This window comes from Mobula hypostoma, chromosome 3, assembly GCF_963921235.1.
Source record: "Mobula hypostoma chromosome 3, sMobHyp1.1, whole genome shotgun sequence".
NCBI classification, from domain to species: domain Eukaryota; kingdom Metazoa; phylum Chordata; class Chondrichthyes; order Myliobatiformes; family Myliobatidae; genus Mobula; species Mobula hypostoma.
Genome location: NC_086099.1, coordinates 177,131,644 through 177,159,064, shown reverse-complemented (window position 1 = coordinate 177,159,064; position 27,421 = coordinate 177,131,644). Strand labels below are relative to the sequence as shown.

The window sequence follows — 27,421 nt, the reverse complement described above, 5'->3', positions numbered from 1 at the left end:
CTGATGGTAAAAATGAGAAGAGGGTATGTCCTGGGTGGTGGGGGTCCTTAATAATTGACATTACCTTCCAGAGGCATTGCTCCTTGAAGACGTCTTGGATACTATGGAGGCTAGTACCCATGATGGAGCTGACGACGTTTACAACTTTCTGCAATTTACTTCAATCCCTGTGCAGCAGCAGCCACCTCCCCCCACCCCAGTGACTGTCAGAATGCTCTCTGCGTACATCTGCTCAAGTTTGAGTGTCTAAGTGTCAAACCAAAGCTGAAACTCATAATGAAATATAACCTCTATCATGGCTTCTTCATAGCTGCATCAATATGTTGTGACCAGGTTAGGTCCTCAGAGATATTGACACTCAGGAATTTGAAATTGCTCACTCCCTCCACTTCCAGTCCCTTCAAAAAATCACCTAAAACTGTATGACCCATGTCCTAACTTCACCCATTCATCTGCATTTAGAGACCCAGACTGATATACAGATAAGCTCTGTTTGTTCTCAAACGCTCTTTTCTTTACTACTGGGCAATTCTGCAAACTACTTCTGGTTACCATTTAAGATACCTGCACTCTTCTGGTCTTGGGCTGTTTGTCAGTCCCATTTTTAATCACTTCATCATTGGTGGTTATTCTTTGAATTGCCAATCCTAGATGTTCTGGAACTTTTTTCTTTGGCCCACAAAGCTGTGTCGAGCATGTCCTTACCTTTGAAATTATTTAGGGTTACCCATAGCCCTCTATTTTTCTGAGCTCCATGTACCTGTCCAGGAGTCTCTTAAAAGACCCTATCGTTTCCGCCTCCACCACTGTCACTGGCAGCCCATTCCACGCACTCACCACTCTGCATTTTTTTAAAAAAAACTTACCCCTGACATCTCCTCTGTACCTACTTCCAAGCACCTTAAAATTGTGCCCTCTCATGCTAGCAATTTCAGCCCTGGGAAAAAATCTTCTGTCTATGTACACGATCAATGCCTCTCATCATCTTATACACCTCTATCACGTCACCTCTCATCCTCCGTCACTCCAAGGAAAACAGGCCAAGTTCACTCAACCTATTCTCATAAGGCATGCTCCCCAATCCAGGCAACATCCCTGTAAATCTCCTCTGTACCCTTTCTATGGTTTCCACATCCTTCCTGCAGTGAGGCTACCAGAACTGAGCACTGTACTCCAAGTGGGATCTGACCAGGGTCCTATATAGCTGCAATATTACCTCTCGAATGCAGGGTCTCAACCCAAAATATCGACTATTCCTCTGCCTCCACAGATGCTGTTTAACATGTTGAGTTCCCCTAGAAGTTTTTTTTCTCTCTAGATACCATCATCTTTAGTCTCTCTTGTGTCACTACTACATGTATTTATCTCCAAAAAAAACACTTAAAGCTCTTACTGCGATGTGACTTCTATCAAATTTTGTTTGACCACCTTCTTCCTGAGTATCTTGGAGTTTTCTTTCTATATTAAAGATGATTTTTAGGTGCAATTTATTGTTAAAGCTTTGGCTTTGAAGTTGTCTGTTGGCATTGTGTCAATACATATCTGGTCATATGTATTCATGCCTTTTAAACACATGACTGTGGAAGTGAGATTAATGATCTCCTGTTCTGTGCCTCTTCTCACATCTATATACTCTGTATGCAAGGTTATAAATATAAAGGTCAAACCTTGTTGCCAAAGTTCCCTCCTGTCATTCTTAATTGTGCCTGACTAATCAGTTTATATGATTTAGTTTATCTTTGTCTTGTTTTTGGTTGGAACTTGAATCGTGTAAAGATGATGATTGATTTATCAATAAATCCTCATCTGGGAAAGATACAAATTCTTAGGAAATTTCTCATCTCAAGAGTAACCACATTTAATTTAATTCCTGGTGCTGAGCATCACAGCTTAAAGTTAAAAATATAGCCAAGAGTTGAATAAACAAAAAAATGAAATATCCCCAACTTCATGGATGGGTAAGTTTTACAATGTGTGTTTATAGCACACCTCATTCTGGGCAGCAAATCATCTAAATCCATGACCAACGGAGGGTCTAAGTGAGTGCTTGAGAAGCCATCTGGCTTATTTATTCATGAGACCAGTTAATGGGGGAAAATAAAGGGTCATACCAAAGCTGTGATTAGCAGGCCAGAGCTATTGGTGAAACTGGAAACTGAAACACGAATACTAGGATTGCCCAACTGACCTGTGATGAGAGAAGAAAAACTGGGTTAATATTGTAGATGAATAACCTTGCAGTAGAGCTAGCTGGTTCTTACATGAAATAGGAAAAAAGAGTTACTTGCAGAGTTTTTCCTGCATGTTCATTATTTGGAGAAACTTCACCTCATTATCTGGGGTAATTTTAAAAGGTAAGTTGCAGCACCTTCTTCAGCATTTCTAGATAGCAACACATTCTTGACTTGTCCTTCTGTGGATTATTTCATAAATAATAAAAATATGTTTTCTGCTTGGGTCTAAGTATACATTGCAAAGTAGCACATTGCAACAAGCCTGACATTCCTTTTGACGTGTAGAAAGAGAATATTTTGGCCCATTAGGTCCAGAACAATTCCATTTTCCACTGTTTTTCCCTACAACCTATTTTCCTCCTTCCCCAATAACCCACCGCACTCCTCACCTCCCCCCGCCCCCAGATTTTACCACTCACCTCTGCTGGGGGCAATTTACAGTGGTTAATTAATCTACCAAGTTGCATATCTGTGGATGTGTCAGGAGACTGGACTACCCAGAGGAAACCCCATGCAGTCACAGGGAAAGTGTGTATAAAGCATGAGCTTGCTCTAGCAGACAAGGTGAAGGAAAATTCCAAAAAGCTTCTACAGATGTATTAAGAACAAAAGGATAGCGAGGGACAAAATTGATCCTCTTGAAGATTAATGTAATCATCTATGCATGGAGCTTAAAGAGATACAGGAGATCTTAAATGGATTTTTTTTCTTTGCATTTGTATTTAATCAGGAGATGGACACAGTCAATACAAGTGAGACAAGACTGCAGTGAGATCATGGATTGTATATTGAATTACAGAGGAGGTGGTGTTTGCTGTCTTAAAGCAAATTAGGGTGAATAAATCTGCAGTGCCTGATGAGGTGTTCCCTTGGACCCTGTGGGAGGCTAGTGCAGAAACTGGAGCATCCCTACCACACATTTAAAACTTCCTTGTGCATGGTAGGTTGCGTCTAACCAAACTTATAAGAGTTTTTTGTGGAGGTTACCAAGAACGTTGGTGGAGGCAATACAGTGGGCTATTGTCTACATGGACTTCAAGTCTTACATGTCCCACATGTGAAATTGGTCAGGAAGGTTGTTGTTTGACATTCAGGATGAAGTAGTAAATTGGTTTAGTCATGGGCTTCACGGCAGAAGCCAGAATGTGTTGGAAGATGGTTGCCTCTCTAACTAGTGGCCATTGACAAGTGGTGTGCCAGAGGAATCGGTGCTGGGTCCGTTGTTGTTTATCATCTAGATCACTGATATAGATTACAATGTGGTCAATGGGATCATCAAATTGCAGTTGACACCAAGATTGGGAGTGTAGTGGACAGTAAGGAAGGCTATCAAATCTGGCAGTGGGTTCTGGACCAGCTTGAAAAATGGCAGATGGAATTTAATGCAGAAAAGTGAGGTGTTGCACTTCGGGAGGACAAAGGGTAGTATTTACATGGCGAGCATTAAGGCACTGAGGAATGTGGTAAAACAGAGGGATCTGGGAATACAGATCCATAATTCCTCGAAAGTGGCATCACAGGTAGATATAGAAACACAGAAAACTTACAGCACAAAATAGGCCCTTCGGCCCACAATGTTGTGCCGAACGTGTCACTACCTTAGAAATTACTAGGGTTACCCATAACCCTCTATTTTTCTAAGCTCCATGTACCTATTCAAAAGTCTCTTCAAAGACCCTATCGTATCCGCCTCCATCACCGTTGCCGGCAGCCCATTCCACACACTCACCACTCTGCGTTTTTTAAAAAAAAAACACAACAACTTAGCCCAACATCTCCTCTGTACCTACTCCCAAGCACCTTAAACCTGTGCCCTTTTGTGGTAGCCATTTCAGCCCTGGGGGAAAAAGCCTCTGACTATCCACACGATCAGTGCCTCTCATCATCATATACACCTCTGTCAGGTCACCTCTCATTCTCCGTTGCTCCAAGGAGGAAAGGCCGAGTTCAGTCAACTTGTCTTCATAAGGTATGCTCCCCAATCCAGGCAACATCCTTGTAAATCTCCTCTTCACCTTTTCTATGTTTTCCACTTCCTTCCTGTAGTGAGGTGACTAGAACTGAGCACAGTACTCCAAGTGGGGTCTGACCAGGGTCCTATATAGCTGCAACATTACCTCTTGGCTCCGAAATTCAAATCCATGATTGAATAAGGCCAATACACCATATGCCTTCTTAACCACGGAGTCAACCTGCGCAGCTGCTTTGAGCGTCCTATGGACTCGGACCCCAAAATCCCTCTGATCCTCCACACTGCCAAGAGTCTTACTGTTTATACTATATTCTGCCATCGTAACTGACCTACCAAAATAAACCACTTCACACTTATCTGGGTTGAACGTCATCTGCCATTTCTCAGCCCAGTTTTGCATCCTATCAATGTCATAAATATCAATATATTCAATGATTACAAAGAGAACATTTTGGCACGTTTGCCTTCATAAATCAAAGTATTGAGTACAGGAGTTGGGATGTTATGAAATTGTAAAAGGCTTTGCTGAGGCCTAATTTGGAGTATTGTGTGCAGTCTTGGTTGCCTGTCTACAGGAAAGATGTCAATAAGATTGAAGGAGTACAGATAAAATTTACAAGGATGTTGTCAGGACTTGAGGACCTGAGTTATAGGGCACATTTGAATCGGTTAGGACTTTATTCCCTAGAGCTTCAGAGAATGAGGGGAGATTTGATAGAAGTATACAAAATTATGAAGTGTGTAGATAAGATAAACGCAAAGAGTCTTTTCCCACTGAGATTGGGTGAGACTAGAATTGGAAGCCATGGGTTAAGGGTGAAAAGTTTAAGGGGTATATGAGGGTGATTTTTTTTTCCCCACTCAGGATGGTGGGAATATGGAACGAGCTGCTAGCAGAAGTGGTGAATGTGGGTCTGATTTGAAAATTTAAGAGAAATTTGGATAGCTACATGGATGTAAGGGGTATGGAGGGCTATGATCCCAGTGCAGGTTGATGGGACTAGGCAGATTAATAGTTTTGTACAGACTAGATGAGCTAAAGGGCATGTTTCTGTGCTGTAATGACACTCTGACACACAGGAGAATAGCAAAGGTCAGTTTGGGACCGAGTCACTGCAGCTGAGGGGCAGCAACTCTACCAGGTTGTCCCAGTCTGCTGCTCTAACTTCTGTTGGACATAAATCACATGGTTGCATCCTCAGCAGCAGTCCAGCCAATGTGGTTTACTCCACAAATGTATGTCTATGCCCTGGACAAAATTTTCATTTAGAAATATTGTTTTCAGTTAACTAGTTAAAGGTAGTCCTATACTTAAATGACCTTGAAAGAGGAAAAAGCATGCTTGGCATTCATTAACATTGGCCATATTGATTTCAATTAATTGATATCAATAGAATTTGGCCAATAATACTTGCCTGATACTTCCATATATGTGTTACAGATGGGGGTTTACTGAAATGCTTTGTACTTTTTCAATGAACTAGTATTATTAATATTTAATGTTCTTTACCTATTCTTTAAATTCTGATTTCTGTTTTGGTATCTACTTTGAAAGCAATGATGCTATAGTTAAATAAAAAGGTTTATAAGTAATTCAAACTGGAACCTCTATTTCTATTTGTTTGCACTTTTGCTTTTCCATACTACACGTGTTTATCTGTTGACAGCCGTGAAAATTGAGAGGTTCTCCTGTTTGAAAGCAGGGAAAACTGAAGTTACTCTGCTGTTTTCTGATGTAAATGTATTTTGTTTTCTATACTCAGTCTCAATTTCAAGTTGTTAATAATGATTATTATATTTTAATGTTTTGTGTGTTTCTTGTAAACTTAATGAGCAATTATGGAAGAATTGTGAATAAGAGCTGTTGTTACATTCATAGGAAGATGCATATTAGGAGCAGGAGAAGGCCACTTGGCACTCAAGATTATGATGGCTACTCTGATTGTAACTTCAACTCCATATTCCTGCCTGCTCTTGGTAATTTTGCTGTCAAGGATCTAATTATCTCTGCTTTACAAGTACTCAAAGACTCCCCACCTTTGAGGAAGAGAGTTCCAAAGAGCAATGAAGAAAAAATTTCTCCACTTCATATGTCTTCAATAGAGTACCCATTATTTTCAAACATTGATTGCTAGTACTAGATAATTTCACAAAAGGAGAGATCCTCTCCACATTTACTGTGCCAATATCACTCAAGATCCTGAAATATTGGTTGTTCTTTTGTCTTTTGTTTTGTGCTGTATTTGACAAATCAAATCCTGCCTTTTTAAAAGTTACTATCTTAAAAAGTATTACACATTTTAGAGCCATGCTTAACAGATGAGCTTGACATCAATTTTAGACAGCTGTCCTTTGATCAGAGGCATGATTTTAAAAAAACAAAGTGGATGATTTGCCTATGTTGAAGTTCATTGGGGCAGCTGAAGTGGGGTGAGGGGGGTGGGGGAAATGACTGCAGGTGCTAGAAATCTAAAACAGACATACGGGGGGGGGGAATCTCAGCATGTCAGGCAGCATCTTTGGAAAGAGAAACAGATCGTACTCCATAGATACAAAACATTTAACTTTCTCTCTTTTCATAGATGCTGCCTTATTTCCTTATTTTTGTTTTTAGTACTGTGGATTCTAGTTAATTGGGACACTTCAGGACCAGCTGCCTAATTAGCCTAAGTTTCATAGAAATAGTTAAAAAGGTATAAAAAAGACGAACTACCATTTATGAGTAATAAATTATGCATTTAAGTGAAATACAGAACAAATTAGAACACTATCAATGCTACTACAGTACTATAAAACTGTGTATTAGCTCCTAATAGTTATCAATGGAGGAATTCATCGAGTGTGTACTGCTGTGTTCTTCTGATTAAATGAACAAAATCAGCGTAGTCACCAAGTGTGGATAATAGATTGCATTCATCCAGTGCATTCAAAGGCTACGTCCTCGGAATCTTCATTTTCATTGTAACATTCAATGTGATTGTAAACATTTTCAACTTCTTCATAGTTCCTAACTTGTTGAATTAGTGAAATTGTTTCCTTTTCACTCCCAGCCATTTCTGGCATCGCCAAGCCTGGATGCTTGAAACCCTAGCGAGAAAAATGGTTCTGAATTGTCTTACTGCTTGCTTCTTGCCAACTATCAGTGACACAAGCCATTGGTTTTTGAACAAAAAAAAAACACAACTGATGCAAATTAAAAACTGTTCGCTCTAGGCATAGTGCAGAGTCCAATGGCCACACAAGTGCATGCAACTGATACTAGAAACTGTTTGGCAATGGTCTCCTATCTCAGTGAAGCAGCATAGTATTCCAAATAAACTAAGAGAATTTTGACTATATTCTTGATTAGTTTTTGTTCTTTAAGAGTTGTCCCAAATAAATGGTAATCCAATCAATTGATGACCTAATTAATTGGAATCCACTATTTGCTGGCTTTATTTGAGGCGAAAAAGTTTACCTTTCTCCTTTTGGTTAAGTAGTTCTAAAGAGAATAGCTCTTGCATGGATGAGCTTCAGACTATTAGATGACATTTCTTGTGTTCTTTGGATGACTATGGAATAAATGTGAATCATAACAATTATGTTCTTTTTCTGGATTGATTCAGATTCTGACATCATATTCAAAACGGGAACAAGATGCCTATGCAAAAGCTGGAGCAGTGGCAGAGGAGGCACTGTCAGCTATCAGAACAGTGGTAGCTTTTGGAGGACAAAATAAAGAAATTGCGAGGTTAGAATTTGTATTCACTTTCTGCAATGCTGATATTGGGAGTCTGCTAGTGATAAAGTTGTGAATTGAAACTGGGATTTATTGGTGCTGGTTCTTTACCACATGGAAAATGACAAACATGATTATATAAAATTGTTAACACAGTAGTTGTGTAGATGATCTGATTGAGTTTCTTGTACTAGATACTCTGAGGCATGGTCAGGAGTCTCCTCACCAAATGAAACCTAATCTTTCCAAAGGCCTGCTCTTTCCTCACCTATAACACCCATCACCATCCAGAAATAACCATGTACAACTGCAGCCTTGCAGTTATGATCCACACCCTACATGTTTACTATTTCAAAATGTTCAGATTGTTCACTGCAAATGCACTTTTTTAGTAGTTTATCCCACAACAAATGGCTTTCGCATTTGCTAATAAATACAGGGAGGACATGAAACTGAACTGATATATACATACAGTGGCATGCTAAAGTTTGGACACCCCGGTCAAGCAAGTAAAAGATGAACAGATTTCCAAAAGGCATAAAGTTAAAGATGACACATTTCTTTAATATTTTAAGCAAGAAAACTTTTTTATTTCCATCTTCTACCGTTTCAAAATAACAAAAAAGGAAAAGGGCCCGAAGCAGAAGTTTGGGCACCCTGCATGGCAGTACTTAGTAACACCCCCTTTGGCAAGTATCACAGCTTGTAAGCGCTTCTTGTAGCCAGCTAAGAGTCTTTCAATTCTTGGGGGATTTCTACCCACTCTTCCTTGCAAAAGGCTTCTAGTTCTGTGAAATTCTTTGGCCGTCTTGTATGCACTGCTCTTTTAAGGTCTATCCGCAGCCAAAAAGTTCTATTTTAACTTCAGTCCACAGGACTTGTTTCCAAAATGCATCAGGCTTGTTTAGATGTTCCTTTGAACCTTTTGAATAGAACTTTTTAGCCGCAATGAGCAAAGGTATGTTTGGAGAAAAAATGGTGCGGAATTTCATGAAAAGAACTCCTCTCCAACTGTTAAGCACAGGGGTGGATCGATCATGCTTTGGGCTTGTTTCAGCCAGTGGCACGGGGAACTTTTACTGGTAGAGGGAAGAATGAATTCAATTAAATATCAGCAACTTTGGAAACAAACATCACACTGTCTGTAATAAAAAAAAAGCCCAAGATGGAAAGAGGATGGCTTCTACAGCAGGATAATGATCCTAAACACCTCAAAATCCATAAAGGATGACCTCAAGAGGCACAAGCTGAAGGTTTTGCCATTGCCCTCACAGTCCCCTGACCTAAACATCATCGAGAATCTGTGGATAGACCTCAAAAGAGGTCTAAAGACGGCCCAAGAATCTCACAGAACTAGAAGCCTTTTGCAAGGAAGAATAGGCAGAAATCCTCCAAACAAGAATTGAAAGACCCTTAGCTGGCTACAGAAAATGTTTACAAGCTGTGATACTTGCTAAAGGGGGTGTTACTAAATACTGACCATGCAGGGTGCCCAAACTTTTGCTTCGGGCCCTTTTCCTTTTTTGTTGTTTTGAAACTGTAAAAGATGGAAATAAAGAGTTTTCTTAAGATATTAAAGAAATGTGTCATCTTTAACTTTATGCCTTTTGGAACTCTGTTCATCTTTTACTCACTTAGCTATTCACAGTAACAGAAATTTTGACCAGGGGTGCCCAAACTTTTGCATGCCACTGTATGTGCCGTGATAATTGGCCTCATTATTCCATGTGATATCAATCAAATTCTACTGTGCTATTATTGATGTCAATTAAGGCAAAGATACTTTCTATGCAATTAGATCTTGTAATATGTTGTTAAATTCATTCTATAATGGTATTTTACTTTCAATATGGAGCATGTGGTGGATTTTCAGTGTACATGATTAATTGTTCAAACTTTAGAGGCAAAAGTAAGAACTTCTAATAATAAATTGCCTTATGTTTACAACATATTGATATAAGGAGGTAGAAAAATTAAAGTACTGCAATGGGTGGGTTATTGTTTCAGGATCTAATTATGTTCATTATATTATGAAGGTATCTCAAAAATTTAGTTGAAGGCCGGAAGCTTGCAATCAGAAAGGCCATTAGCAGCAATGTAGCGCTGGGTTCCACTTTCCTAACAATCTATGGAACATATGCTTTGGCATTCTGGTATGGAAGTACTCTTGTTTTGGATGAGACCTATACGATTGGAAAAGTGCTTACGGTAAGTGATGTTTTCTATTGAGCATAAAGGTATACAAATAATTTCTGATTCTTAAAAGTTTCTTTCCTCTTCTAATTTAGCTTTTCAGCTGCTTTTTAAATTCACAAAATAAGAAATAATATGGGTTTATTCAGACTGTGCTGCTTAAGAAATTGAAGCAGGGCAGGCTGTGAGGGCTTGATTGTGTTGAATGTTTCACTATTCAGTGGAATCTAGGGTAATCTTTTATCTTAGAACCATTTTCCCGTACTGACTCCACATCAGTTGATTTCCCCTAATGTGAAAACATTTATTGACCTAATCTTAAATGTACTCAATATATAGCCCTTGTTGATAGACAAATCCTAAGATTAATTATGCTTTGAGTTTAGGAATTTCTTCTCATTGTTTTCCTGATTGCCTGATCACTAATCCTGGTTCCAGATACCTCAGCAAGGATAGGCATCCTTCCTGCATCTACACTGAAAGGCACTGTAAGAATTATGCCTTCAATGACAATGCTGCTCATTCTGCTAACATCTGGTCAATTTGAGTAGAATGTGGCTAAATGAAGGGACAGTTGACCAAAGGAAAACTGTTGATGCTGGTCACACTTCCTCAGTGTGATAAAGAATCACCTGTGATGCAACCAAAGTATTGGGTTTTGATGATCTTTCCTGCTCTTTCAACACTAGAAAGGAATGATTTGTGTAAGAGGCATTCCACTTTTAATTACCAATTGCAGTGGAAATTGGAGAAGCCCGAGAGTATGTTTATTATAAACTATATAAATGATTCCATAAAAAGACATAACACATAAGGTCTGCGATAGCTATTTCAAGTATAAATCAGAAAGCTCCCTGCATGAATTTAGCTAAAAGATCAGCAGCCCAACCCAGGCTGAACTATTGACCTCAAGGTGGAACCAACACATACAAAGTTCACACAACTGTTCACACTGGTTGAAAGACTTGGCAGGTCAAAGTCAAAGACAAACTTGTTGAGCTAATAGGCTGTATAGGTATAGAAGGAAGATGACAGTTATATTTGTTGTTAATTTGTTTTCACTTGCTTTGTCGTAGAACTTGGTCTCCAAATTCCCCAAATATACCAACAGAATTTGAGCCTCCATATGTGAGAATTGTACAGATCAGTCAGATTTTGTTGGATTGGAGCATCCCACTAAAAGTATCCTTAGTTATTTTTACTATTGCATGTTTAAACATTTGGCTTTAAACATTTTTGCCTACAGGTTTGCTGGATATGCAAAGTAATAACAGCTAACAGGAACAACAGGGCATGGAAGCCAAGATGGGGAAAAAAAAATGGGACAAACAATGTAACTCCTTAACCAATGAGATTGAAGAATCAAGAAATAAAACAAGAGAAAAGCTGAGGAGAATTAGATACAGAGTCATTGTTCGATATAAGATGTTGGAAAAGAAACTAAAGAGAAAGAATGACTGATATTATCAAAGGAGGAATGAAAGGAAGCAGTTAAATTTGGCATTTAATAAAGTTTCCTTAAAAAATCTCTAAGACCATGAGACATAGGACCAGAATTGGGTTATTTGGCCCATTGAGTCTGTTGCACCATGTTCCCCTCAGTCCCAGTCTCCTGCCTTCTCCCCATATCCCTTCATGCCCTGACCCATCAAGGATCCATCAACCTCTGCCTTAAATATACAGAAAGACTTGGCTTGCAAAGCTGCCTGTGGCAACAAATTCCACAAATTAACCATTTCCTGACTAAAGAAATTCCTTCTAATCTCCATTCTAATGCACCTCTATTCTGAGCTGTGTCTTATGGTCTTAAACTATCCCACCATAGGGAACATCCTCTCCACTTCCACTCGATCAAGGCCTTTTACCATTCGATAGATTTAGATGAGGTCAGCCGTTATTCTTCTGAAATCTAGTGAATACAGGCTCAGAAACATCAAATGCTCTTCAAATGAGAAGCCACTCAATCCTGGAATCATTTTCGTGAACCCCCTTTGAATCCTCTCCAGTTTCTAAGATAAGAGGCCCAAAACTGTTCACAATACTCCAAGTGGGGTCTCACCAAACCTCTATGAAGTCTCAACATTACATCCTTGCTGTTATATTCTAGTCCTCTTGAAATGAATGCTAACATTACATTTGCCTTCCTCACCACAGGCACAACCTGCAAATCAATTTTTAGGGAGTCCTGCACAAGGACTCCCAAGTCCCTTTGTGCCTCAGTTTTTTGTATTTTCTCTCCATTTAGAAAATAGTCAACACTTTCATTTCTTCTATCAAAGTGCATGACTATACCATTCCCTACACTGTATTCCATTTGCCATTTCTTGGCCCATTCACCTAGTCACAGTCCTTTTGTAGTCTCTCCACTTCCTCAAAACTATCTGCCCCTCCACCTATCTTCATATTATCAGCAACTTTTGCAACAAAGCCATCAATTCCATCATCTAAATCACTGACATATAACATAAAAAGAATTGGTCCCAATATAGATTCTGTGGAACACCACTAGTCAGTGGTAGCCAACTAGAAATGGCTCCCTTTATTCCCAATCTTTGCCTCCTGCCAATCAGCCACTGCTTTATCCATGCTAAAATCTTTCCAATAATACTATGGGCTCGTAGCTGGTTAAGCAACCTCATGTGTGGTACCTTATCAAGGTCTTCTGAAAATACAAGTACACAACAGCAATCAATTCTTCTTCTATCTTGCTTGTAATTTCTGCAAAGATTTTCAAGAGATTTTTCAGGCAAGATTTTCCCTTGAGGAAACCATCTTGGCTACAACCTATGTTATCATGTCCCTCCAAATATCCTGAAGCATCATCCTTAATAGTCAACTCCTACATCTTTCCAGCCACTGAGTTCAGACCAACTGGCCTATAGTTTCCTTCCTTCTGCCTCTCTCCCTTCTTGAAGAGTAGAGTGACATTTGCAATTTTCTATTCTTCCAGAATCTAGTGGTTCTTAAAAGATAATTACTAATGCCTCCACAATCTCTTCAGCTACCTCTTGGATGCATACCATATGGTCCAGGTGACTTGTCTACCTTCAGACCTTTCAGTTTCTGGTAATTATCACACACTTCATGCCCCCTGATACCTGGAACATCCATCATACTGCTAGTGAGTTCCACAGTGAAGGCTGATGCAAGATATTTATTCAGTTTGTCCACCATTTGCTTTTCCCCTATTACTACCTCTCTAGCATCATTTTCCAGCGATTAAATATCTACTCTTGTCTCTCTTTTATGTTTTATGTATCTGAAGATGCTTATGGTATCCTCTTTAATATTATTGGCTAGCTTACTTCCATCTTTACCTTAATGACTTTTTAGTTGCCTTCTGTTGGTTTTAAAAAGCTTTCCAATCCTCAAGCTTGTGATATTTTGTACTCTCCTATTAATTGGAATTAATTTATAATATGTTTGTGTGTGTGTGTGTATATATATATATATATATATATATGTGTGTGTGTATATATTTGTCACTAAAAGTTGCTGTCTGATTTGTACATTCATAATATGACTCCATTAACCATCCAATTTTTCAGATAAAGCTAATGATGTATCTGATTGTAGGAAGATGGGCATTACTTTCAATCAATACTCTATTTGTTTTATAGTTTATGATGGTAAATTTTTAGCTGCTAAAATTTTAATCACCTCACAGTGCTTTGTACCTCCAAGGAGAATAAACTAAATATTCAATACAATAGGGAAGTCCACAAATCTCTCATTCTTTGCAATTAGCAGAAAGGAAGTTGTGGAAGCAGTGTATCTGTGGAAGTTGCAGTAAGGCGAGCATCAAGATGATAAGCTGACAATGTGTAAACATATAGTCATGCAGTCACCCAGGCTGAACACCATCCTTGAAAGCCTAGCCTCCCCTTTGTATAGGCTTTCTGTTCAACTTTGGGACCTCAGGTCACTAGGCATCCCAAGCCAAGATGAGGATAATAACAAAAATTTGTTGGCACTTACTGACTATAGAACAGTGATTTTGCTAATTATAGAGTATTATTGTCTTTTAACTCATAGAATTTATTGGCTCTAAACATTTGAATTTACAATTAATTCTTATGCAAAAGATGGGATTAGAGTAATAACTATAAAAATTGGACAATTTTGAATTTGTAAGTTTTAGAGCTGTTCAGTGACGGGGTTGATCTGCTGTCTTCATGCACAAGTAAATAATGTGATGGATGAGTGAAGGTAAGTAGTCAGAGTTCAGTTAATTAATGACAATCAGGGACTCCAACCATGATCCTAATGTGCTTACATCTGCACCGATGGCAACAAATTCTTTTCCAAAGGTCATGAATTTTATTCTGAATACTTGCAAATGAATACCTCCTGTTACGTACCCCGTAACTGGGTTGCCAAACCAGCAGAAGTGGATCACTCAGTTGGAGTCTGGAGTACTAGAACTAAGAAAGTTTTATTAAAGAAACAAGCAACACAGTAATCGAAAGGATAATAAATGCAACAGTTCAGCGATGATAAACACACATGTGCACAGAATTAAGATAACAGCATCAATCAAGCTCTATCGTTGTCTAGGGGTAAATGATCAAATTTCAAAGTGACTCAAAGTTCAGTCCAGTTAATAGTTCAGTTCGCAGTAATCGTTGCCATGGCGATGGACAACGTTGGGGGAGAGAGAGATAGAACAGGAACAACTGATCATTCAGAACGGCTTCACTCACAGACCGGCGAGATTGCTCACAAGCAACTTTTGGGCGGGTCCTTGGTGATGTCACCTGAGGTCACCGACTGTGACCCCTCCTCCAGATGCGGTCGATCCTCTGCAGTGAACTCCGCACCCAGGCAAGGGCGGACACACACCGGGTTCCCGCTGATCGTACCTTTCCACCCTGGTCGTTGTCTGGTACTTCTCACCCACTCGTGAGAGGCGCACCGCTTCCAGGGTCTTGTTACCTCGGGTGGCGTGTGTGTGTGCCTTAGCGAACCTGTCCCTTTTTATCCCCCTGCTGGGGTATCGCCTGTCCATCACTTCAAACAGTTCAAGGTTCAAAGAGGGGAGCCGCTCCAGACAGCTCTTCCTCCCACATCCCTTCATTACACATCTCCAGACGCTGCTCCATTGTTCCTTATCTCTCCTTCCCCTGAGGGCAGGTGGCAGACCACTTGCTGATGTCACTGATGCTAACCCAGGCCAGCAAACATCTTAATTTTATGTGTATTCTCGTCACACTCCTATCAATATAGTAATAAAGTCCAGTGTAATTAAATTCATTGCCATTGTTATCTCTTGAGGTAATGGGTTATATCATGTGTACTGCCCTGAATTACAATAGAGTAATGTTCAGAATTCAGTTCTTCCAGCACACCACTCAATGGTGTAAATTAGGAAATTGCTGAGTTAAGTAATGAGCCTCAATTTAGTCTGCATGCCAGTGAGAGCTTTGAATTTCCCCAGATAACCTGGGTGAGATACGAGGCTGAATTTCAAGCTGCCATTGGGGTACATACCCTAAGGAAGAAAAAAAAGATTAGATTCTGATGTGCTTTTGATGGAGTAACATATCATGAAATCTATTTTGAAAATAAGAAAATAGTATTTGCATTTCTGACCAGTGTAGCCTTTATTTCTATTTTTCCCTCCAAAATTTCAGGTGTTTTTTGCAGTCCTAATTGGTGCATTTTCCATTGGTCAAACTTCACCACATATTGAAGCATTTGCCAGTGCAAGAGGAGCAGCACAGAAGATCTATAAGATTATGGACCAGGTAATCTAGCCATTTCATCAGTGTGTATACTCATTGGTGAGAAATGTAAAGTTAGAGGAAAGTGATGCTTTTCCCTTTCAGCACCCAATGGATTCAAAAATGGATATGCAAAGGAAAACAGTCAGGCTTCAAACTTGCCAACACACCTGCTTTTGTAAGGCCAATATTGTACATTTAATATTTCAGTAATATTGTAAGTATATTGTTTGACGAAGCATTCTTTGTTGTTCAGATTATCCATTGTTATAGGTGAATGTATCTGAATGGCGTACATCATCACGTGCCTCACTCAAAGTAAAGAATGTAGTAGGGCATGTTTATTCCCGGCTTCATGCTTTCTATTTCAATCAACTTTATGATTTGAAGTTACAAAACAAAACAGTGGCGGCGAGGAAATTTTAAACAAACCTGAGATGACCTGTTGAAGTGTGATGAGACACTTGAGTTTAAAGAAAGGCAGAAAATGGATGAAATTCATGGGTTCATAAACAGTGAGTACTGGGTGATGATAAAAAAGCAGCAATGGCTGGCTACATTGGAAAGATACGCATGTTAGATTGCATAACACATAGCTGGTTGATGCATGCTTAGTCAGTGGCAAATGACCACAGTTTTTTTGCAGAACAGTTTTACATTCCTGAAAATGAATGGAATAAGACATACTACATCTGTGCCGTACCACCTAGCTACAACTGGCTTTGAGGAAAGATTTGTCCAGAGTCTAGAGAATGCACGGTAGAAATGTCAACAGAACCCACTACCCTAACACTGAATCAGAAGCTTGCTTGCCAATTTCTTGTTTGGATGTCGCAATGCTGCACATTCCACAAAAACATACCAGCTATGCTGTTCCTGGGTTGTCCCTTGATTTCATGCTAGGATGTCCTCAAACCCAGTCAGAAGGAATATGCAAGACAAATGGCTGAGACAAATTGAGGGCTCCTCAAACAAGGAGGTTTGATGTTTCACTCCTCGGCTAACAGTCCTGTCGAGGGACTATAGTTGTGATCAAAAGTAGGTTCTTGGAAAGATTAAGGACAGAACTAGACTGCTCTCCTACACAGTGGAGACTGAATCTGATGTCATCTGGAGATGACACATCGAGCATTTGAGGAGATTAGAGTCAATTGTTAGAGAAGAAAGATGTCCACAGCTGTCAGAACCACTTCCTGCAGTCCCAGAGTCAACTCCTACAGCCACAACAGAGGAGGTTCTTAAATCTGAGATTGTTTCACAGCCTCAAGTCTCTCTTGCCCACAAGAGTAGGAAATACTCCACGGCAATTAAATCTCTTGGCCTGTATAGGACAATTTTAATTTTTGTATGTATGTATTAAACTGGAGGTCCCTGAGTCAATCCTCACTGGGAAATCAGAGGCAGAGGGGGTCAGCAACTTTAAATTCTTCAGTGTTATTATTTCAGAGGTTCTGTCCTGGGCCCAGCACATAAGTGCAATTGTGAAGAGGGCACAGCAGCAGGAGTTTGTGAAGGTTCGGCATGCCATCTAAAACTTGGAGAAACTTCTATAGTAGAAAAACTTTCCAAAACATAAAACTAATCAAAAGAAAAACATGGAGCAGGGAATAAATGTGCTTGCATTGTTCTTTACTTTTAGTGACATGGTGTGATGATGTATGCCATTCACGTGCTTTTATACATAACCCATAACGAATTATGTAAACAACAAAGAATGCTTAATCAAAAAAATTATATGAAATATTACTCAGTGTTTAAAGTTAAAAGGAAATTTACTATCGAAGTACATATATGTCACCATACACAAGCCGGAGATTCATTTTATTGCAGGCATATACTTTATGCTTTATTGTCGCCAAACAGTTGGTACTAGAACGTACAATCATCACAGCGATATTTGATTCTGTGCTTCCCACTCCCTGGATTACAAATATTAAGTATTAAAAATATTTAAAATAGTTAAAATTAGAAAATATTAAAAATTTAAATTATAAATCATAAATAGAAAATAGAAAAATGGAAAGTAAGGTAGTGCAAAAAAACCGAGAGGCAGGTCCAGATATTTGGAGGGTATGCCCCAGATCCGGGTCAGGATCCGTTCAGCAGTCTTATCACAGTTGGAAAGAAGCTGTTTCCATATCTGGCCGTACGAGTCTTCAAGCTCCTGAGCCTTCTCCTGGAGGGAAGAGGGACGAGAAATGTGTTGGCTGGATGGGTCGTGTCCTTGATTATCCTGGTAGCACTGCTCCGACAGCGTACGGTGTAAAGTGAGTCCATGGACGGAAGATTGGTTTGTGTGATGTGCTGCGCCATGTTCATGATCTTCAGCAGCTTCTTTCGGTCTTGGACAGGACAACTTCCATACCAGGTTGTGATGCACCCTAGAAGAATGCTTTCTACGGTGCATCTATAAAAATTAGTGAGGGTTTTAGGGGACAGGCCAAACTACTTCAGTTTTCTCAGGAAGTAAAGGCACTGGTGGGCCTTCTGGCAGTGGACTCTGCTTGGTTGGACCAAGTCAGGTCATTTGCGATATTGACCCCGAGGAACTTAAAGCTTTTGACCTGTTCCACTTGCGCACCACTGATGTAAATTGGGTCGTGCGGTCTGCTACTCCTTCTGAAGTCAACAACCAATTCCTTCGTCTTGCTGACGTTGAGGGATAGGTTATTGTCTTCGCACCATGCCACCAGGTTCTTAATTTCCTCTCTGTACTCAAACTCATCATTACCCGAGATGCGTCCTACAATTGTTGTGTCATCAGCAAACTTTTATAGTGAGTTTGATGGAAACTTGGCTACACAATCATGGGTGTACAGTGAGTTAATATCCATTAAATCCTATAACCATGATAGAATCAATGAAAGAGAATGGACAACCAGTGTGAAAAGATGACAATCTCTGCAAATACTAAAAGAAAGAAAATATATGCAATAAATATTGAGTACGAGACGAAATGTCCTTGAAGATGCATCCATAGGTTGTGGGAAAAGTTCAGTGATGGAGCAAGTGAAGTCATCACCCACTGGTTCAAGAGCCTGATGGTTGAGAGGTAATTAAGAACCTGGTGGAGTAGGTCCTAAAGGCTCCTGTACCTTTTCCTGATGGCAGCAGCAAGAAGAGAGCATAGCCTGGGTGGTGGTAGTCCTTGATGATGGATGTTACTTGCAACAGCAGTCTGTGTAGATGTGCTCAATGGTGAGAGCCTTACCATGATGGATTGGGCCTTATCTATTACTTTTTGTAGGACTTTCCATTAAAGGGCATTAGTGTTTCTATACTGGGCTGTGATGCACCAGTCAATATACTCTCTGCCACACATCTATTATTTTTGTCAAAGTTTTCTATGTCAGGCCAAATCTCTGCAAACTCCTAAGGAAGTTGAGGTGCTGCCACGCTTTCATTGTAATTGCACTTGCGTGCTGGGCCCAGGTCAGGTCCTCTGGGATGATAACACTGAGGAATTCAAAGTTGCTGACCTTCTCCATCTCTGATCCCCCCGATTGAAGGCTAACTCATGGATCTCTGGTTTTCTCCTCCTGAAGTCAATAATTGGTTCCTTGGTCTTGCTGATATTGAGTGAGAGTTTGGTGGTGTAGCACTGCTCAGCCAGATTTTTAATCTGTGTCCAATATGCTGATTTGTCACCATCTTCAATTTGGCCAACTAAAATGGTGTCATCAGCAGACTTAACTATGGAGCTGTGCTTAGCTTCACAGTTAACAGTATAAGGCGAGTAGAGCAGTGGGCTAAGTACACAGCCTTGTGGTGCACCTGTGCTGATGGAGATCAGTATGTGGCAACAAGTCAATACATAAAAACATGCAGACATGGTCAAGAGGTTTAGACCAAACATCAGAATGGGAACAAAATGTAATCTAAGTGACTTTGACTGTGGAATAACTGCTGGTGCCAGACGGGGTGGTTTGACTATCTCAGAAACTGTGAATCTGGGATTTTCATGTATAACCATCTCTAGAATTTACTGAGAATGGAGCAAAAAAAAGTAAAACATCCATGAGCAGTAGTTCTGTGGGCAAAAATGCCTTGTTAATGAGAGAATCGGAGCAGAATGACTAGACTGATTCATGGTGGCAGTAACTCAAATAACCACACAACAGTGGTGTGCAGAAGAGCGTCTCTGAATTGAATTGACTTTATTTCTTACATCCTTCACAAACATGAGGAGTAAAAATCTTTGTTACATCTCCATCTAAATGTGCCATGTGCAATCATAGTAATTTATAATAAATAGAATAGTCAATGTAATATAGAGTACACTCAAATCAGCGTGACTTAATCAGTCTGATGGCCTGGTGAAAGAAGCTGTCCTGGAGCCTGTTGGTTCTGGCTTTATGCTGCAGTACCGTTTCCCAGATGGTAGCAGCTGGAATAGATTGTGGTTGGGGTGGCTTAGGCCCCCAGTGATCCTACGGGCCCCTTTTACACACCGGTCCTTGTAAATGTCCTGAATCATGGGAAGTTCACAACTGCAGATGCGCTGGGCTATCCGCACCACTCTCTGCAAAGTCCTGCAATTAAGGGAGGTACAGTTCCCATACCAGGCAGCAATGCAGCTAGTCAGGATGCTCTCAATTGTGCCCCTGTAGAAAGTCCTTAGGATTTGGGGGCCCATACCAAACCTCTTCAACCACCTGAGATGAAAGAGGCGCAATTGTGCCTTTTTCACCACACAGCTGGTGTGTACGGACCACGTGATGTCCTCGGTGATGTGGATGCCGAGGAAACTTGAAGCTGTTTACCCTCTCAGCCCCAGCTCCATTGATGTCAATAGGGACTAGCCTGTCTCCATTCCTCCTGTAATCCACAACCAGGTGCTTTGTTTTTGTGACTTTGAGGGAGAGGTTGCTTTCTTGACACCACTGTGTCAGAGAGCTAACTTCTTCCCTGTAGGCCACCTCGTTAATATCTGAGATAAGGCCAATCAATATAGGGTTGTGGGCAAACTTAATTAGTAAATTGGAGCTGTGGGTGGTGATACGGTCATGGGTATACAGGGAGTAAAGGAGGGGACTCAGTACGCAGCCCTGAGGGGCTCCTGTATTGACAGTCAGAGGGTTGGAGGTAAGGGAGCCCACTCTTACAACCTGCTGGCAATCTGACAAGAAGTCCAGGATCCAGCTGCACAAGACAGGGTCAAGGCCAAGGTCTCTGAGCCTCTTGTCGAACCTGGATGGAACTATGGTATTGAATGCTGAACTGTAGTCTAAGAACAGCATTCTCACATAAGCATCCTTCTTCTCCAGATGTGTAAAGACAATATGTAAAGCAGTGGCTATTCCGTCATCTGTCAATCGGTTGTGTCCATAGGTGAATTGTTTGGGGTCCAGTTTGGGTGGTAGCAAGCTGCAGATGTAATCCTTGACCAGACTCTCAAAGCATTTGCTTATTATTGAGGTGAGTGCGACAGGACACCAGTCGTTCAGGCATGTTACCTTGGTCTTTTTTGGTACAGGGACAATGGTGGATAATTTGAAGCAGGAGGGCACTCTACACTGGGAGAGGGAGAGATTAAAAATGTCTGTAAACACAGCTGCCAGTTGTACTGCGCACATCCTGAGTACTCGCCCTGGGATGCCGTCTGGCCCTTCAGCCTTGCGACTGTCCACTCATTGGAAACATCTGCGTACCTCAGCCTCAGAGATGACCAGATTGCAGGTCGTAGCGGTGGCTTTCCGCAGAGGCTCAAAGCTAGTGACATCAAACAGTGTAAAAGCGATTGAGCTCATCTGGGAGAGAGGCCGCCATGCTGGTGGCACCACGTTTGGCTTTGAAGTCTGCGATGATGTGCAGCCCTCGTTACAAGTCACCTGTGCTATTTGTTGTGAATCTTGACTCAGTCTTCTCCCTATATTGTTGTTTCACACCCTTGATAGCTTTGCGCAGATCATAGCTGCTTTTCTTGAGCTCTAGTTGATCTCCAGCAATGTAAGCTCGATGTTGCACTGTAAGTGCTGCTCGTACGGAACTATTGATCCATGGTTTCTGGTTCAGGAAGACCCTGACTGACTTCAGGGGGAAAATGTCATTGATGCACTTCTGGATGAAACACATGAATCTATCAGTGAACTTGGAGACATCTTCATCATGGAAGACATTCCAGTCAGCATCATCGAAGCAGTCCTGCAGCATGGAGGCCGATTGGTCAGACCAGCAGTGGACAGTTTGAATTATGGCCGCCCCTTGTTTCAGCTTCTCCCTGCATGGTGGCAAAAGCAGGATCAAAGAGTGATCTGATTTTCCAAGAGCTGGGTAAAGAAAAGCTTTGTAAGCATTGCAGAAGTGAGTGTAACAATGGTCAAGTGTGTTATCTCCATGAGTTCTCACGTGGAAGTGCTGACAAAACTTTGGAGAGACTTTCATCAGCGACACTCGATTAAAATCACCGGCGATGAAGGCAGCCTCTGGGTGTGCAGTCTCCAGCGTGTTGATGGTCTCATACAGTTCCTTGAGAGCCAGGTCAGTATCAGCCTGCAGCGGAATGTACGCCGCTGTGATGATAACAGCCATGAACTCCCTCGGCAGCCAGTAGGGTCTGCACAGCAGCACCAGGTATTCCAGGTCTAGGGATCAAAAGGATTTGAGGGCATGCACATTCTAGGGGTCGCACCAAGTATTGTTGACCATGAAGCATACCCCTCTTCCTTTACCCTTCCCAGTGAGGTTTTTTGACCTGATTGCCCAGAACAGGGTGAACCCAGTGGGCTCGATTGCATGATCTAGTATCTTCTCCATCAGCCAGGTCGCCACGAAGCACAAAATGTTGCATTCCTTTGTTTCCAGCTGATGTGAGATTCTGGCTGTCAGTTCACGAAGCTTGTTATCCAGGGACTGAATGCACAACATGTCAAACCTTGAAGTGGATGGACCACAACAGTAGAAGACTATGAACATACCACTCAATGGCCATGTTACTTAGGGACAGGATGTACCTAATAAAATGCCCACTGAGTGTCTGTGATTCAGTCACCACCCTACCAGAAATATTCCATTTGTTATTTCCACCACTCTACTCTCTCTGAAATTAAGGCGTCTTTGATTTTGATTTTTTTTTTGAGTTCTGGTGAACAAAAATAAACCTGAAATGTTAACTGTTTCTGTCTGTACAAGTACTGCCAGACCAAAGGGAACTTACAATAATTTTTGTTTTTTTCAGACTTTAACTATTTGTAACTTGCTGTTTCTGTCATTTTTTTGCTAGCCAGCACTTTATTTTAATTATGAATATCTGTGAATCAGATGTTTTTGCCTGTGGCAAAGAAATTCAGTGGAAATCTATTACTATTAGATAAAAAATCATATTTACTGTCAGCTATAAGATCTTTCAAGACACTGCTGCATTTCACAAATATCAGATGCATAATAATATGAATAGGGAAGGGTGGACAATCGACTCCACAGTTTAAACAGATTTGAGTTTCACTAAGTTTTTTTACTAACATGAGGTGAATAATGTAAAAGTGGTAACCTAGTTTGACAGGATGGTGAAGGAGACATGTAGCACATTTCCCTTCATGGGTTAGAGCAGACTTTCCCAACCTTTTTTGACCTCAGGCACAATATACTTCCCAGCACCCCCATAGTGTAAAAACATATCTACCATGTGCTAACATGATAAAAATGATTCTGTTAAAAAATTTTGTCTTTAAACCTAACTTACACAGTACCTGTGCACTATACAGCAGCTTTGATATCAGTGATCCATGAGATTTATGGTTTTTAGCAAGAGTTAAAATATCTCGTTCAAGTTGCAACAGCAAAAGCCTTAAGTTTCCAAGCATATGTAGCCCCCCCCCCCCCCGGCCGCCCTCATGATCGCTCGGCTCGCTGTCATCTAGGGAAACAGCCTTGGCCCTGCCAAACTAGATAATTCGTTTGTGTGGATGCTGTGTGAGGTACCCCACCCCGCCCAAATAACAGACAATATACCAGAAATGATTAAATGATTTACAGTTTATAGATATTACTGGAACTATATAATTAAGAGAGAATAAAATATAAAAGGAAAATAAAAGGCGCTACACTTATCAAAGTTCAATCTCTTCGTGCACAAACAATTGGAGCTCAAGGACCACCTTCTTCACCCTGCAACCCCTTGGACCACCTCGACCGGCCGCCTGGGACCAACGACGGTGGTTGACCAGACGCTCCACACGAGTCCGTCTCCGTCTCCTCGCCGAACGCCCTCCTTGGGGTCCAACCCCGTTAGCGGACATCACAGCACCTCGTCCATCCTCTGTCTCGCTCTTCCGCCTTCTGCCTCAAAACCCCGCGCATACAGTATCTTCAAATACACCAAAAACATAACAACTATCCCAATTGGTTAATAACATATTTCTCATCACACTCTAAACCAATACAAGCTGCTAGCGTAAACTTTCTCAGCGTTTAACACAACAAAGCCGCATTCCCCAGATTAACATAACAAAGATGCCATTTTAATTAGCCTCCGCAGTAACATAAAAGTCGAAACCCCCTTACACATAACAACGTCAATGTGGTTTCCGTTCTTTGTGCATATGTGGTTCAATGCACAGAAGCCTGTTTCAACAAGGTACGTGGATGGAAGTGCAATGAAGAGCAACTTGGTTCTTTTCCAAAGACCAGGAAACTTCATAAGACAGCGTAGCCACATACCACAAAAGCCAACATTTTTGAAAAACATTTTTGCTTCTTCATCATTCTGAATTTTGATAATTACTTGTCGGCTCACTTCCTGTTCTTCCACCTTGCTTAGAAATGGGTTAATTACTCAGTTGGGAATTTCCAGCTCATTCAAATCCTTGAATTCATTCTGAAAGTCCTTCTTTAGTTCCTGCAGGTGTAAGCAATACTCTTGCAAATCACCATCTGTGAAAGTGTGTGTCATACTTTCCATGCAGAGAAACTGAGAATATCCTCCTCCAGATCTTTTGCTCATATATTTCCAATTTTCTGATAAAAGTGGACACTGCACTTTTTGCCTAAATTAAATTGAAATGCTCACCCTGCAGTTTCATATTTAGAAAGTTAATTTTGTCATACAGATCATCTAAGTATGTGACATCTCCACATACAAGTTTAGCCTTGTTTCCCAAGCTCTTGTTGACTTTGTGCAAAAATTCAACCATGGTGTCAAAATGATCAAAGAAATATTTTAAGCAGCAGCCTTTTGACAGCCAAGACACTTTAGTGTGAAGAAGCAAATTTTCAAACTCTTCATCATTATCTTGGCATAACTGGTAAAATATTCTGCTATTTAATGGATGAGCTTTAATTTTGCTGGTAGCAGATATTACAAGAATCATGCTAGGAAAAAAAGTCACTGCTGAAGGTTTTTGGCTGCAAGATGTTGAGGCTTTATTACATAATGGATTGCAAACAGAGTTGGAATTTTCTTTTTTCATAAACGCCACTAAACCAGCATATGGTGACCTGCATATATGGTGCCCCATCTGTTGCACAAGAAATCATGTTCCTAATCGGCATACTTTTATCCTTGATATACATTTTGAGCTCATCATTGATTTTCTGTTGATGTTTGTTTTTAACTTTTTACAAAAGAGAATTTCTTCATAAACTTTTCCATTTTTGATAATGTTACAAGGAGAAATGAGACCACTCTCAAAGTCATTTTTAGCTTTCTTGGCAAATAACTCGAGAGTGCAACACCTTTTGAATGCTTCTTTCATCTTCTGGAACTGGGTAATGCCATAAGTAGCCTTTTCAGGGTGTCTTTTATGGAAGAGTTCCGGCAACCTTGATGGTTTCATGGCATCTTTAGACAGTACAGTATTAGAAATAAGACACATGGTGTGCCGCTGATCTGACAGGAATGGAATAAAACCATACTCCATGTATGTAACACTAGTTTCCGTTTCTTAGCAAGATTAGAGTTCAAGGCTTTACCACCTTCAGACTCAGATTGCACCATATGTATTAATCCATCATTAACAGGGCTAAATTAAAATTTTTAAAAATTACGCAAACTGGGAATGCCTATTGGATATTGATGACAGCAGCAATTTGACCAGGATGGAATCAGGGTAGCGGCATGCAAGGGAATGGCGAGTCAAAGATGAAGACGATCACAACAGCAAAACCATGTTGACAGGGATTCAGATCAGAATCTGAAGCTTAGCTGGGACAGGGCTGGTGTTCGGCAAGCTACCTTTATACACTTCCAATCATGTAAGGTCTCATAACCGCCGAAGATTTTCCTTGACTGCACATTTGAAGCTGAGGTCGCTTTGAACACTTCAAGTGGGACCTTCGGGTTCACTGATTGGTTCCAGGCAGCATTGTACTGTTGCGCAACATGTTTTCTGTAGACCTGTAGAGAACTTTGAGAGGGTGTATTTGACTTACCAGCTGCTAAATTGCATGAACTCATTCTGTGCTGCAAGTCAAGGGGACCTGTTGGGCAGCCTGGTGCTAATCTATGGATCCCCAATAATGTCTGTTTGGTTGGTAAGGTTGGATGAGATTGCCGAGTTTCAGACGCAGAGTGATGATGAGTGCTCACCACCTACAGAGCTGTGGTTCCTCCTGTGTTTCAGTGCCTCATCCTTTAGTTTTGGAAGTGCCTGCTCTACTAATGGTCAGTCAGGTCTCTTGCCTTAAGTTAGGGTGCCGCTTTCTGCCCCCCCCCCAGAACCTTGAATGCACCCCAACAACTTCTATCTCACCCCCCCCCCTTAAGACACGTAATTACCCTCTTGGGGGTGGTACCGTCCACATTGGGAATCTCTGGGTTAGATCATAAAATGTAATAGCTCGGATGTTTGTTGCAAATTTACAAGTACTGGTTAGGCCTCACTTGGATGATCATGTGCAGTTCTAGTTGCCACAACATAGCAAGAATTTGTTTGTACTGGGGAGAGTGGAGAAAGAGATTCACCAAGATGTTTTCTGGATTGGAGGACTTAAATTATGTGCAAAGATTGGATAGACGACATTTGATTTCACTACAGTGAAGGAGGCTGAAAGGGTAACCCTATGAATTATATATAAAATTGTGAAATAGGTGGTCAAAAAATTTTTCCCATCTTGGTATCAAAGAAAACAGTGTAGATCTAAGGTGAAATGAAGGAGGTTTGAAACAAATCTGAGAAGTACATTTTTAGACAGAAGTTAGTTGATATCGGAATCAACCACAAATGTTTCAGAAATACTTAGACAAATACTCATTATGTGTGTCTTTTCATTGTCTTTCTAAGCGCCCCTGTTAAAATCACCCTTGAACCAAAACTTTTGGTCTCCCTCCCTCTTCTCCCTTCTGTTGTCTCAATATTGTTTTTTCTCTCTGTGGAATTCCTTCGGATGCATTTCTACATTTCCATGGATGGTATAAATATAGGTGGTTTTGCAATAATAGGCCAGTTTGGCAGAGTAGCAGTTAGCACAATTGCTTTATAGTGCCAGTGAATACTAACTGGAGTTCAGTTTCTGCTGTTGTCTGTAGGAATTTGTACATTCTGCCTTGTATGTCCTTGGAATGTGAAATTCCTCCCATGTTTCAAAGACGTACAGTTAGAGTTAGGGTTAGTAAGTTGTGAGCATGCTATGTTGGTACTGGAAG

General features: G+C 40.7%; 1 protein-coding gene across 2 annotated transcripts in view; it reads left to right on the top strand.

The window, feature by feature from the left end:
* The window catches only part of abcb4 (ATP-binding cassette, sub-family B (MDR/TAP), member 4), a 122,706-nt gene that overhangs the window by 42,983 nt on the left and 52,302 nt on the right, over positions 1 to 27,421 (top strand). For both annotated transcript variants that reach the window (XM_063044134.1, XM_063044133.1), the window contains exons 8-10: positions 7,812 to 7,936; positions 9,961 to 10,132; positions 15,751 to 15,864. In XM_063044134.1, coding sequence (XP_062900204.1) covers positions 7,812 to 7,936; positions 9,961 to 10,132; positions 15,751 to 15,864 — 411 coding nt within the window. The remainder of the gene's footprint in view (positions 1 to 7,811; positions 7,937 to 9,960; positions 10,133 to 15,750; positions 15,865 to 27,421) is intronic.